A 14,961-nucleotide genomic window follows, 5' to 3' on the forward strand; every position below is an offset into this window, starting at 1 on the left:
GCTAAGATACACTCCCAGTAGGCGACTGCTTAGCGTGAGCAACTCTGCTAAAATCGCCTTGCGAGCGAACAACCCGAAATGAACTCCATGATGTGGAAAAGTTCCCACGGGTAGGCAGTTTTAGCCCAGAGGTGTTACAAAATCTAAGGAGAAGGATATGTCTCATTAAATCTGTAAACACACGGATCCAACATTATGATTGTTTACAGTTATGGCAACAGGAAGGTGAGAGACAAGGAGGATTAGCTTGCACAGCTGACTCTCACTGTGGTAAGAAAAATATGGCAACGAGAGAAAAGATGGTTACAGAGAGTGGCACACTGGTGTATGATAAAAATGCACTTAGCAACTGTATTAATAATTATGGTAGTAGTAAATGTAACAATGATAAAAGTAAAACTGTTAAATGTACAACTGTTAACCTGTGCAAGTCGCACCCCATGTTAAACTTCCTTTAGGATTACAAGCAAGAAAGTGAGCCCAGCACGATGTCGGCACCTCTTCCATCAGCCATCACACAAGACATCCAGGTGGACGCGACCAAATCGGTAAAGGCAGTAATCAAACTCCCTAACGGAGGGTCAGGTGAGGTCGTGTCCACAGGTACGTACGGTGTTATATATCACGCACAAACAAATGTACCTCATATTGTAGAGCCAACACAAGATGATGTAGTTGACCTTAATCCTGTCAGGGTGATCACAGTCCCCAATGGGAAGACTGACGCTCAGGGAATCATTCCCGCCAGGGACAGTGCAATGCGCCGTCCCTGGTCCCGGATGGAATTGAGAGCAATTATGTCTGAATTCCCTCATCCTAGGAAAGATCCAGTTGCATGTCAGAGGTTCATTAAAGAAGTAGGAAACTCAACAGAACCCACCAACAAAGATTGGCGGACAGTGCTGAGGGCATGTTTGCCCTCCAGTGTAGACTCTGAAAAATGTATTACTGATTGTCAATTAGACACAGAAGTACCTCAAACGGAGGAACATAATCAGGAATGTATTAAGCAGATCAACCGACAGTTAGGAGTATATTTCCCAGCCGTTGTCGAGTGGAACAAAATTTTCTCCATAAGACAAACCGAAGGGAAAAGTACTTCTAATTATTTCCATCGGGCATTGCAGGACATGACTAGGTATACAGGGAAAGAAAACATCGAAACAAGTGCACCGCATAGAGAAGTAGCAGTATTTGAGTTAATGGATGGTTTAAAGGAAGTGTTGAACACAAGGGTACAGACCACCAACCCAAACTGGAGAAATATCTCGGTGGCTGCATTAAGAAAGGCCGCTGTTGGGCATGAGCAAGACATCAGCAAGCACAGGGAAGCACAGGGAGACAAGAGGCCTCAGATCCCTGTGGGTAAGTCAAAGGTGATAAGGTGTTATAATTGCCAGAAGGAAGGTCATTATGCACGAGATTGTATGTTCAACGATTTACAGAAGATATATCAACCCCCTAGACAACAACATAACCATGGTATCCAAGGAATCAGGGAAGTACAGGGAATGCGGTTGATGGTGATGAGCATCCAAGCGTTTGAGGAGGCATCAAATCAACCAAGACCTCAGGCCACTGGCACTTGGAGGAAGCCCAGGGTTTGTTATTTGTGAAAAAGGGAAGGGCATTATGCCAGCAACTGTAACAGCCCACATAAAGTCAGACCCCCTAGACAAGAACACGAGCAGAGTTATGACACACGAAAGTGTAATCAGGGATCATCTAGGAAGAATTTTTGGGCCGCACCTGTAACATGCAGTCAGGAAAGGTGATCATTAGGACTGATAGTAAGCCTGAGGCTACAGTTAATGAAATTGGGAGGTCAGTTCCTTGAAGACACAGGAACGGCCGGGTAAACGTTGTAATTTATCTGTAAATGTCTCTTTTTCCCCGTCTCTGACATTCATCTGACAATGTTTTTTTTTGTTTGTTGTTTTATGTAACACATATATATGAATTGTTCTCTCCCTCGTTTGTTTTTTTCTTCTCTCTCATGTTCTCATGCTTTAAAGACGGTATGTCACACATCAGTTGGACAAATGGTAATGCTAGATTTTTTGTTCCTTACAGAAAGATCGCAGATTTGGAAGGAATATTGTATCACCGGAGTGTTCGTTTGAAAGATTGAGAGACAGCACCTTTGAGATGACAGCAGAGCAAGAAGAACAACAAGACTAGAGGACATAAGACATCGTAACATTTTTCTTTCCCCTCAAAGTATTTTTTTGTACACCCATTACAAATTTCTCTTTCTACTCCTGTAAGATGGACTCGCCCCAAGAGACTGCAGTCCGTGTTTTCCTGTTGACCATGATGTTGACCAGAGCAGTCTGTTCCGGTGAGAGTACCAGTGAGGTCGAGAAAGGATCTAGAATGGAATCTGATGACAGAAACGGAGGCGTAGATTTCCAAGAACAACATAATCACTGAGTAAAGGCGAGTATCAGAAAACGATCTGGTAGCATTGACAATAGAAGGAATTGTGAAGGATTGTTAGCTGAAGAAAACTGCATCTGTAGGCATTGCGACAACATAGTTGAGGATGGGTGCATCAAGAGATGTCAGTCCAGTTTTAATATTAACATGGACCGGCATCCATTGAGTGACTATCACTCATTAGTGGGTAAAGTGTTAAATAAGACAGACTGTTGGGTATGCTCTCAAGTACCTCAAGGTCATAGCAAATCAGGGCTAGTACTTTTCCCTTTAACTGTAGGAGAGGTACTTGAGTTAAGTCGTGGGGGGCCGGTGGACAAGAGGCTTAATATCTCTAGCCCTCCTAGTTTGAAGCTCCACCAATATCATGTGGATAAGTCCTTAGTATGCTTTAACATATCCAATCCCCGAAAGCCGGGAAATTGGGAAGTGACATGGAGTAATCAAACCATGACATTTTCACATAGAGCCGACATACGCCAGATAGTTGAGAATGGAAAAATTTCCGGTATAGGTAGACTTTAGGAAGTAGGACCATGCAAGTTGGAGAAGTATCACCAGGATACTGTGCATATATCATACAACTTGATACATGTACTAGACAGATGGGAGAATTAGGGTTAGGCGATTTCACATGGAAAGTTTGTAACATGGTTATGACATACTCCGTCCCATATGTTCTCCCCGATGAGGCATATTTCTTATGCGGGAGGAAGGCATATAGGTTCCTCGCCCCAAACTCAGAGGGAATATGTTATATTGGAAAAGTACTGCCTGAAGTAATGACTGTATTCCATACCAAAATGAAAGATATTCACCGCGGTGCCCAAGCTCCTTATACTCACACTCACTACGAGCACGTCGTTAAAGGGCACCTGATAGAGAAGACAGAGCATCATGCCTCTGATCTGATCCATGAATCCACCGGGATTCAATTTCTCCTCGCGATGGATATTACTCGTACCGCCAGGGGAGTGATAAACTTTAGGTATATATCTGCGCTCGCAAATTTATTAGACAATATCACTGAAATGTATGATGACACGTTCAGGTATACTGGGAGAGAGTTACAAGCCTACAAAACAGAACTGGTTCAGCATAGGATGATTCTCAATTATCTCACAGCTGTGACAGGCGGGTATTGTGTCACCCTAGCAACTCAGTATGGAATAAAGTGCTGCACGTACATTACAAACAGCACTGAGGACCCGGTCGAGGTCATAGACCAAAAGATGGATGACATTTTGCAATTGAAGTGGGAGTTCTGAAGGAAACATAATCTCACTCTCGCTGCTGTGGGTAATGAGCTGACCAGTTGGGTGTCATGGTTGAACCCACGAAATTGGTTCTCTGGTTTAGGAGAATGGGCCCAAGGTATTATTATGGATGGTCTCTTGTGTATTCTGGGTGCCGTCATATTGATTGGTCTGATATTTAGATGCGTTCGGATTTTAACGAAGTGTAAAGGTAATACCAGAGTGATGAGTTTGAGGAGCGAAGACATTGTAATAACAACAACTAATTTGATTTATGACCCAACGATAGAGACAATGTTGTGATGAAAATGTGATTCCACGGTCCGTTTCTTTCACCCGTTTCTCCTTTGTTTTCTTTCAAGGTACAAAGACATCCGATTGGAAGAAGAATTTGACAACCTCTTTTATACAGACCATCGATGGACCATACCACAGACCCCCAATATCCCTAGTGACTTTAAATTTTACGATAGCCCCAAATATTTTAGAGACTGTAATTGTCTGGACAATGGAAAAACTTTTGCCGCCATTTATAGCAAAAGCATCGGGAGACTACAGTCAACATGTACATCAAGACAAGACACAAGACAAGACCTCAATCATCAAATGCATACTAAACTCACATAGTTTATGACTGCATTTATAATAACTGCTTCTTATCTTCATTTCTGCAACCTTCAGGTAATGACACCCGTAGTCGATAGGGAATATAGACACAGATATCAGCACTCACATATCCCCCCATTCATGTATCATCAACTAAATGTGCTCCCCATTTGTTGCAACAAAAAGCCGAAAAGAGCTCGGTAGAGTTTGACAGCCCATCCACAGACCCTTAATACGGGATAAGAAGGATTCAAATGTATACTTCGCAATACCTCGAAGCTTGATTTAAAACACGTACGGCACGATGATACATGACCCCTCAAACATGGATTCATACACACATGCTTCTACTATCTCACTAGGTCATACCTTTCCCACCTTCTCCTCTCCTCCCTCTACCCAATCATAAAAAGGTATTCCATGATGACATATATTTTTCTGTTTGAATTGTTTTAGGAAGTGGCAGCAATTGATGACTGCCAAAGGGTGGACTGTCAAAGTTGAAAAATATAGCGACCTATGATGCCTTGTACTAACCCCAATGCACGTGCCCGCTGCTCGCGCACCGACCCCCCCCCCCCCCCCCCCCCCGTGCGTATGCATCCCCTCAGGTTGCGTAGGGGACGCTCTGATGTCGCCTGCGCAGGGAGATGGGTATTTACGTCGATGTTTGTGTGCGACTAGCGAGCGACTCGATCACTACATATTTAACCAATATAATGCGTTTTATAGTTAATATTCCCCTTAATAATGTCAGCAAGTATGGTAAGTTTAAAACGGTTCTTGGACCTGAGAAATTCTCCTTTACATGCTGGGAGGGTTCAGATAAAGGTTGGAGGGTAATATTTGGTGTCCAGCTGTGGGGTATTGAAGAAGTGTTGTGCCTATGACAGTTGGGAGGGATTCGCATAGTTCCTGCTCATGGTTATGCACAGAAGTAGAACATAAGATTAATTGCATTCAGAATAAATTGCACATAAATGCAGGGTGAGGGACTGGAATTCATTCACCTCTTTCCCACAGACTGAAAACAAATAGCCATGTTTACACTAAGCTTTGAGATTCTATGAAGAGGGCTTATACCTTTGTTTATGAATAGGTCCAGGTTTCTCTCCAGAATAATGAGTGCTGAGATGTCATTGTCTCAACTGAAAGAGGTGACCAGGGGGTAAACAAAGCACAGAGACAGAGTTTGTTTGGAAGATCCAAACAATAGGTTTCCCCAATACAACCAAGAGAGGAATTTAGAATACTGACAAGTCCTAGCCATCGCCCATTTCTTGAACTAACCAATGATCCCAGGTGCAGTACATGTCCCACCCCCTAACCAATGGAAAGAGGACACATAGTATCTATTGAAGTATGTCTTGAGCTAGTACATAAATATAGTTGGAAATAGGCTTGGGGACACAAGAGTCTTCTCTCCACAATGGTTTTCATCATTGACTAACCCAGAGCTGGTAACCTGGACATGCACAGCGAATCATTCCCCAGTGTGTAAGTACACTCTCTGTGTGACCATTCTTAATCTCTGATTGTAATTGTGCCACGATCTCTCTCTCTCTCTCTCATTGTATGTTATTGTTTGCTATTGTGCTGCTATTGTGTATTTATGTGTAGTTATTTTGTTAGATATTGATGTTAGCTTGTAGTGTATGAATTGTCAACTGTATTTCCCCTTTTAATATAACTTAATCCTGTTAGTAAAGGTTTTGGAGCCTTAGCAAGGTATTGTGTGTTTATTACATTGCAGAGGGTATTCAGAGCGACTTAATCGCCCAAACAGCATTTACACTAGCAAGGTTAAGCAGCGTTATATCGCTGCAGTATTTCAGTTGTAAGGTTTACAATACAAACTCAATCATAGTGTGTTGCATACAAGGTTTACTGAGTGTTATCCCGTGAGCGTCTGCGCCGCTCGTGTTCCCCGCACGATCACAGCGTTTGCTACGCTAGTAGCGTATCATTACGGTAGTCGGCCGCCTATAGCGTGTTCGACACCAAGCGTAAAACTGTGAGCAAGCGTATCGCTCGTGCGTCTCGATCACGGCTGAGCGTCTGCTACGCTAAGTGCGTACCCTTACGGTACCCCATACGCCGATTGCGTACTGAGTCTCCTACCTACATATAGTGAAAGTTATAAGGTAATCAAATCAGCATTATCAGTGTGGGGGCAGGAAAGTGGGGTGGCGAGTCTTGTGCTGTGTTGTGCTGTTCAGTGTAGTCAGTGTATTGTGCTGCATCAGTCCAGCCAGTCCCAGTGTTGGTGTCCTCAGCTGCCATATATCCAGTGTAGCTGTATAAAGTGGTGTAGTGTTGTGTTACATCAGACCAGTGGTAGTGTCCTGTCTCATCAGTCGTTCCAGTGATGAGGCAGTCACAGTGGTATACGCTGCTGCTATATGATCACTGCTGCCGTATAATAATAACAACAAGTCCCTCACAGTATTGCTGTGTTTGTGCTGCATCAGACCAGTGGTAGTGTCCTGTCTCATCATTCATTTCAGTGATGATATACGCTGCTGCTGAATGTCCACTGCTGCCGTATAATAATTATAATAACAACCACAAGTCCCTTACAGTGTTGTTGTGTTGTGCTGCATCAGACCAGTGGTAGTGTCCTTTCTAATCAGTCATTCCTGTGCCGCATATTGGCCCTCATTCTGAGTTGCTCTCTAGCTTCTTGTAGCATCCGTGCAAACGCTAAGCCGCCACCCTCTAGGAGTGTATCTTAGCTTAGCAGAAGTGCAAACGAAAGGATCACAGCGCGGCTACAAAAAAAAGATTGTGCAGTGTCTGAGCAGCTCCAGATCTACTCCTAGCTTGCGATCACTTCAGACTGTTTTGTTCCTGTTTAGACGTCATGAACACGCCCTTTGTTTGCCCAGCCACGCCTGCGTTTCCCCAGGTACGCCTGTGTTTGTATCTGACAAGCCTGTAATTTTCCACACACTTCCCGAAAACGGTCAGTTACCTTCCAGAAACACCCACTTCCTGTCAATCACTCTGCGGCCAGCAGTGCGACTGAAAAGCGTCGCAAGACCTTGTGTGAAACTACTTCAGATGTTGTGAAAGTACGCCGTGCATGCGCATTGCGCCACATACGCATGCGCAGAAATGCCGGTTTTCACCTGATCAATGCGCAGCGACCGAAAACAGCTAGCGAACAACTCGGAGTGACCCCCATTGTCTCATATAACTCCCAAAAAATTATGGAGAACAAAAAGTTTGAGGATAAAATAGGCAAAAGATCAAGAAGAACCACTTCCTCCTAGTGCTGAAGCTGCTACCACTAGCAATGACGTAGATGATGAAATGCCATCAACGTCGTCTGCCAAGGCCGATGCCCAATGTGATAGTAGAGGGCATGTAAAATCCAAAAAGCCAAAGTTCAGTAAAAAGAACCAAAAAAAGAAATTTAAATCGTCTGAGGAGAAACGTAAACTTGCCAATATGCCATTTACGGCACTGAGTGGCAAGGAACGGCTGAGGCCTCGGCCTATGTTCATGTCTAGTGGTTCAGCTTCACATGATGATGTAAGCCCTCATCCTCTCGCTAGAAAAAGGAAAATAGTTAAGCTGGAAAGAGCACAGAAAAGAACTGTGCGTTCTAAGATCGTATGACAAATCCCCAAGGAGAGTCCAAGTGTGTTGGCAGTTGCAATGCCTGACCTTCCCAACACTGGAAGGGAAGAGGTGGCTCCTTCCACCATTTACACGCCCTGTGCAAGTGCTGGAAGGAGCACCCACAGTCCAGTTCCTGATATTCAAATTGAAGATGTAACTGTTGAAGTACACCAGGATGAGGATATGGGTGTTGCTGGCGCTGAGGAGGAATTTGACAATGAGGGTTCTGATGGTGATGTGGTTTGTTTAAGTCAGGCACCGGGGGAGACACCTGTTGTCCTTGGGATGAAGAAGCCCATTGACATGCCTGGGCAAACTAACAAAAAAGCCACCTCTTCGATGTGGAATTATTTCTCCACAAATCCGGAGATGTCAAGCCATCTGTTGCCTCTGTCAATCTGTAATAAGTAGGGGTAAGGATGTTAACCACCTAGGAACATCCTGCCTTATACGTCACCTGCAGCGCATTCATCATAAGTCAGTGTCAAGTTGTGAAACTTTGGGTAAGATTGTAAGCAGTCCACTGACACCTAAATCCCTTCTTCCTCCTGTACCCAAGCTCCTGCAAGCCACACCACCAACTCCCTCAACGTCAACTTCCTCCTCAGTCACGAACGTCAGTAGCCCTGCAGGCCATGTCACTGTCAAGACTGAGGAGTCCTCTCCTAACCGGGATTCCTCCATAGGATCCATGAGTGGTACGCCTGCTGTTGCTGCTGCTGCTGTTTTTGCTGCTGGGAGTCAATCATCATCCAAGAGGGGAAGTCGGAAGACCACTTGTACTACTTCCAGTAAGCAATTGACTGTCCAACAGTCCTTTTGTGAGGAAGATGAAATATCACAGCAGTCATCATTTGGCAAAGTGGATAACTGAGGCCTTGACAGCTATGTTGGAGTTAAACGTGCGTATCCACCATTAGTTCAGTAGGACTAAGAGAACTGTTTGAGGCACTGTGTCCCGGTATCAAATCCCATCTAGGTTCCACTTCTCTAGGCAGACAATACCGAGAAAGTACACAGACATCAGAAAGAGTCACCAGTGTCCTACAAAATGCAGTTGAATCCAGTGTTCACTTAACCACGGACATGTGGACAAGTGGAACAGGGCAGATAAAGGACTATGGGGGTAATTCCGACCCGATCGCTCGCTGCAGTTTGTTGCAGTGCAGCGATCGGGTCGGAACTGCGCATGAACTGGCGCTGCAGTGCACCGGCTCATGGCAGCCGTCGTTACCTAGCGATCGCCTTTGAGACATAGGCGGTCGCTAGGCCGGAGGGGGCTGAACGGCGGCATTAAGCCGCCATTTAGGGGGAGAGGTCCGGTCAATGCAGGCATGGCTGGACCGTTTGGGGGCAGGCCGCGGCGGCTGCATATCGTGTCACACAGCTGCTGTGGCCAGCGGGAGTGACGAGTAACTCCCGGCCAGCCGCAGAAGCTGTGCTGGCAGGGAGTTACTCCTCAAATACAAAGGCATTGCCTCTGTGCGATGCTTTTGTATTTGTGCGGGGGGGGCGGCACTGACATGCGGGGCGGACTAGACCTGTGCTGGGCGCCCCTCCGCGTGTCTGAGTTTACGACCGTAGCTGTGCTAAATTTAGCATAGCTACGATCAACTCGGAATGATCCCCTATATGACTGTAACAGCCCACTGGGTAGATGTATGGCCTCCCGCAACAACAACAACAGCAGCGGCACCAGTAGCAGCATCTCACAAACGCCCACTCGTTCCTAGGTAGGCTACGCCAATTGGACTTTCCAGGGGATTTGTGATATCAGACAACGCCACCAATATTGTGCGTGCATTACATCTGGGCAAATTCAAGCATGTTCCATGTTTTGCACATACAATTAATTCGGTGGTGCAGATTTTTTTTAAAAATGACAGGGATGTGCAGGAGATGCTGTTGGTGGCCCAAAAAATTGTGGGCCACTCTCAGCATTCTGCCACTGTGTGCCGAAGACTGGAGCGCCAGCAAACACTCCTGAAACTGCCCCGCCATCAACTGAAGCAAGAAGTGGTAACGAGGTGGAATTCAACACTCTATATCAGAGATTTTCAACCTTTTACAACTTGCGGCACACTGAACAAGATTTAAATATTGCCAAGGCACATTCAAATATAATGGTGATGCATGGTGCAGTTGCATGTCCTAGGATGTCATGATGCAGCTTCTCCATAGGTAACGCCTTAGCCACATCTGAGAAAGCCAGGAGAGCCCAACACTGCCCGGGCCCAAAATTAGAACTGGCTCTGCAACCACTAAACCCATCAGTATTGATCGTTCCATGGCCACAGTAGTGGCAAAACACTAACTGGCATGGCTGTGGCTTCTATGGCGGCACACCTGGAGACTGCTCAGGGCACACTAGTGTGCCACGGCACAGTGGTTGAAAAACACTGCTCTATATGCTTCAGAGAATGGAGGAGCAGGAAAAGGCCATTCAAGCCTATACATCCACCTACGATATAGGCAAAGGAGGGGTAATGCACCTGACTCAAGCACAGTGGAGAATGATTTCCGTCTTGTGCAAGGTTCTCTAACCCTTCGAACTTGCCACACGTGAAGTCAGTTCAGACACTACAAGCTTGAGTCAGGTAATTCACCTCATCAGGTTTTTGCAGAAGCAGCTAGAAAAATTGAAGGAGGAGCTAAGACGAAGCGATTCCGCAAAGTATGTGGGACTTGTGGATGGAGCCCTTCATTCGCTTTGCCAGAATTCAAGGGTGGTCAATCTGGTGAAATCAGAGCACTACATTTTGGCCACTGCTCGATCCTAGGTTTAAAGCCTAAGCTGTATCTCTCTTTCCAGCAGACACAGGTGTGCAGAGGTGCAAAGACCTTCTGGATAGTAAATTGTCAACTTAGGCGGAAGGTGACCCGTCAACTGCTCCTCCTTCAATTCTCCCGCCACTGGTGCTGCAAGGAAAAGGATAAGATTTCCTAGCCCACCTGCTGGCGGTGATGCTGGCCATTCAGGAGCGAGTGCTGACGTCTTGTCTGGACTGAAGGCCCTGCCAATTATTACTGACATGTCTACTGTCACTGCATATGATTCTGTCATCATTGAAAGAATGGTGCAGGATTATGTGAGTGACAGCATCCAAGTAGACACGTCAGACAATCCGTATGTTTACTGGCAGGAAAAAGAGGCAATTTGGAGGCCCTTGCACAAACTGGCTTTATTTTAGATAAGTTGCCCCCGCTCCAGTGTGTACTCCGAAAGAGTGTTTAGTGCAGCCGGTAACCTTGTCAGCGATCGATATATGAGGTTACTGCGCTAAATGTGGAGAAGATGATGTTCATCAAAATTAATTATAAATTCCTCTGGGAAGACCTTTACCAGCAATTGCCTCCAGAAAGTACACAGGAACCTGTGATGGTGGATTCCAGTGGGGACGAATTAATACTCTGTGAGGAGGATGTACACAGTGAAAGGAGTGAGGAATCGGAGGATGAGGATTAATATGACATCTTGCCTCTATAGAGACAGTTTGTGCAAGGAGAGATTAATTGCTTCTTTTTTGGTGGGGGCCCAAACAAACCAGTCATTTCAGCCACAGTCGTGTGGCAGACCCCGTTGCCAAAATGATTGGTTTGTTAAAGTGTGCATGTCCTGTTTATACAACATAAGGGTGGGGGTGGGGGGTGGGGGGGGGGGACAATTCCATCTTGCACCTCTTTTTCTTCTTTGCATCATGTGCTTTTTGGGATTAGTTTTTTTAAGTGCCATTCTGTCTGTAACTACAGTGCCACTCCTAGATGGGCCAGGTGTTTGTGTCGCCTACTTGTGTCGCTTTGCTTAGTCATACAGCCACCTTGGTGCAACTTTTAGGCCTAAAATCAAAATTGTGACATGTGAGGTGTTCAAAATAGACTGGAAATGAGTGGAAATTAGGTTAATAATACCGTAGGAGCAAAATTGTCCCCACATTCTGTGATTTTAGCTGTTTTTATGTTTTTAAAAAATATCACCCAGATCCAAAACAAAACCAAAACACAAAAGGGTAGTTTTGGCAAAACCAAGCCAAAACCAAAACACGAAAGTGGAATTAGAACCAAAACACGAAAAGTGCCAGCCGCACATCTCTACTATATATTGGGAGCCAATACCACAAATGAAGTCACTGGTAATGTTTTGTTGTGACATGCAGGGGTTAAAGTGAGTCAGTTCCACTTGAAGACGGAATGCAGTTCCGCCTCCTCCGGCTCACCTAACCCGATGTGTGCCAGTGCCGCAGGGAGATGTTGGGTGCCCGCTGTTATCAGCAGCGCCCAGCTCTCCCCGCACAGTGGAAGCCCGGCGGCATGAGCTCAGTACTGTGCTCCTGCTTCCGGCTTCCGGCTCTACTGTGCACTATGAGAGAGACGTCATGACATCTCTCTCATAGTGTAGGGAGCCGGACGCCGGGAGGATCACAGCGGTCGGACGTGGGAGCGGGGCTTGGTAAGTATGGTGCTTTTTGCTGTTTTTTTAAGGCACGTCTGCTGGGGGCCAACTACAAGGGGTAAACTACTGGGGGCAAACTACAGGGGCACATTACTACTGGGGCATTACTACTTGGGGCACACTACAGGGGTTAAACTACTGGGGGGCATTACTATTTGGGGACTAAACTACAGGGGGGAATTACTACAGGGGGCTAAACTACAAAGTGATAAACTACAGGGGGGCAAACTACAGAGGGCATTGCTACTGGGGACATTACTACTTGGGGCAAGCTACATAGGGCTTACTACAGGGGTGCATTATTACTGGGGGCATTACTACTGGGGCAAACTACAGGGGTATTACTGCAGTGGGGCTAAACTACATGTGGGCATTACTACTTGGGGCAAGCTACAGGGGGCTAACTACTGGGGGCAAGCTACATGGGGCAAACTACAGGGGCACATTACTACTGGGGGCATAACTACAGGGGCACATCACTACTGGGGGCATAACTACAGGGGCACATTACTACTGGGGCATAACTACAGGGGCATAACTACAGGGGGCTAAACTACAACGGGGCAAACTACAGAGGGGCATAACTACAGGGGCTAAACTACTGGGGCATTCCTACTGGGGCAAACTACATGGGGTTAAACTACTGGGGACATTCATACTGAGGGGCTAAACTACTGGGGGCATAACTGCAGGGGCTAAACCACAGGGGGCATTACCGTTGGGGGCTAAACTACATGGGGCAAACTACATGAGGACTAAACTACAGGGGCTAAACTACTGGGGGCATTACCACTGGGACACTAAACTAAAGTGGAGGTAAACTACTGGGGTCATAATTGCAGGGGCATTACTACTGGGGCTAAACTACTAGGGGCATAACTACTGGGGCTAAACTACAGGGGTCTAAATAACTGGGGGGCATTACTACAGGCAACATTACTACTGGGGGCAATACTACACAGGGCCATTACCATTAAGGGCATTACTAATGGGGGCACTACTAATGATGGCATTGTAAAGGGAGCACTTCATAAAGGGCATCACTACTGGGGACATAAGGGGCACTACTACTGGGGGCATTGCATAAGGGGCACCACTACTATGGGCTATATATAAGGGCACTACCAGTACAGTGGACATTGCATAAAGAGCACTACTACTGTGGTCATTGTAAAATGGGTGCTACTGCTGTGGGCATTGTGAATTACAGGGTGCTACTACTGTGGGCATTATGTGTATTAGGGGTGCTACTACTGTGGGCATTATTACTATTGTGTGACCACGTCCCTGGTTTGAGACCATGCCCCTATTTTGGCGAGCGCAATACTTTTATTGCATGGGCGCCGGGGGGAGGGGGGGGTGAGTTTCACCACCTCTCTAGGACCACTTTAAGCACTGGTGACATGTTGCTTAATTTTACACAAAGTGTATTGAAAAAATACATAAAGTGCTTCTTGAGACCATACTAGCTGTTGTATGTCTGTATACCTAATGTAGATCAATAAAATATGTGTTGTTGTTTTTTTCTCTGCAAGCTGTACAACACATTCCCCTCTGTGATGAGCTGGTTTCCTGGAGTTCAGAAAACACTGGCTAAAAATCAAGATGAATTGCGCAAATTTGTTAAAGAGACTTTCACCGCCCAGAAGAAACAATTGGATGTTAATGACCAGAGGAATCTTATTGACAGATTCCTGGTGAAACAACAGGAGGTAATGCAGCACTTAGTGGTTCTTGTATGATGCATTTTCTTTTTTAAATAACCCTCACATTATGGACTACTGTACCTAGAAAAGGTCGGTGATAAGAGTAATAGCCTCCCATCATGGTGGAAGAGGCTAATAAGACAGTAGAGTACTGTAAACATGCTAGTGATAGGCATAAGAATATCCTGACACAGAACCAGGCCCAAATGTATTAAGCCTTAAAAAGTGATGAAGTGGAGATGGATAAACAATGATGAAGTTCCAGCCAATCAGCTTCCTAACTGCCATGTAACAGGCTGTTTTTGAAAACAGTTAGGAAGCTGATTGGCTGGTCATTTATCACACTTTATCCATCGCCACTTAGTCACTTTTTAAGGCTTAATACATTTGGGCCTAAGGAACAAATAGGGTTGAATTTACCAAAAGGGGGAAAAAAGCAGACTGCTTGAGTCTCCAGGATCTTATCTGCCAACAAATTATATGTTTCAATGTTTCTACAGATCACAACACATAGGGCCTAATTCAGACCTGATCGCTAGGGTACATTTTTTGCATCCCTGTTATCAGGTAGTAGGCATACAGGGGGAGGGGGAAACCGCTGTGCAGGGGAGCGATCGCATATGCAGGAGAGATGCACAAACAGGAGTTTGTGTAGTCTCTGCACAGCCCAGGACTTACTCTTCTAGTGCGATGATCGGGGCCGTAGCTGACGCCAGAAACACTCCCTCCAAACGCTTGGTCCCTCCTGCGTTTTTCTGGACACTCCTCTAAAACGGTCAACTGCCACCTACAAACGTCCTCTTCCTGTCAGTCACCTTGCGCCCGTGCGATCGCTTTTCTTGCACTATCCCCTCGCTGCCCAGCGCTCCCCGTCGCT

General features: G+C 45.8%; 1 protein-coding gene across 3 annotated transcripts in view; it reads left to right on the forward strand.

Moving 5' to 3' along the window:
• The window catches only part of LOC134908934 (cytochrome P450 2C5-like), a 239,835-nt gene that overhangs the window by 199,229 nt on the left and 25,645 nt on the right, over positions 1 to 14,961 (forward strand). For all 3 annotated transcript variants that reach the window (XM_063915190.1, XM_063915189.1, XM_063915191.1), the window contains one exon: positions 13,914 to 14,090. In XM_063915190.1, the coding sequence (XP_063771260.1) occupies positions 13,914 to 14,090 (177 nt within the window). The remainder of the gene's footprint in view (positions 1 to 13,913; positions 14,091 to 14,961) is intronic.

Source organism: Pseudophryne corroboree, chromosome 4 (genome assembly GCF_028390025.1).
Source record: "Pseudophryne corroboree isolate aPseCor3 chromosome 4, aPseCor3.hap2, whole genome shotgun sequence".
In the NCBI taxonomy this organism is placed as follows: Eukaryota; Metazoa; Chordata; class Amphibia; order Anura; family Myobatrachidae; genus Pseudophryne; species Pseudophryne corroboree.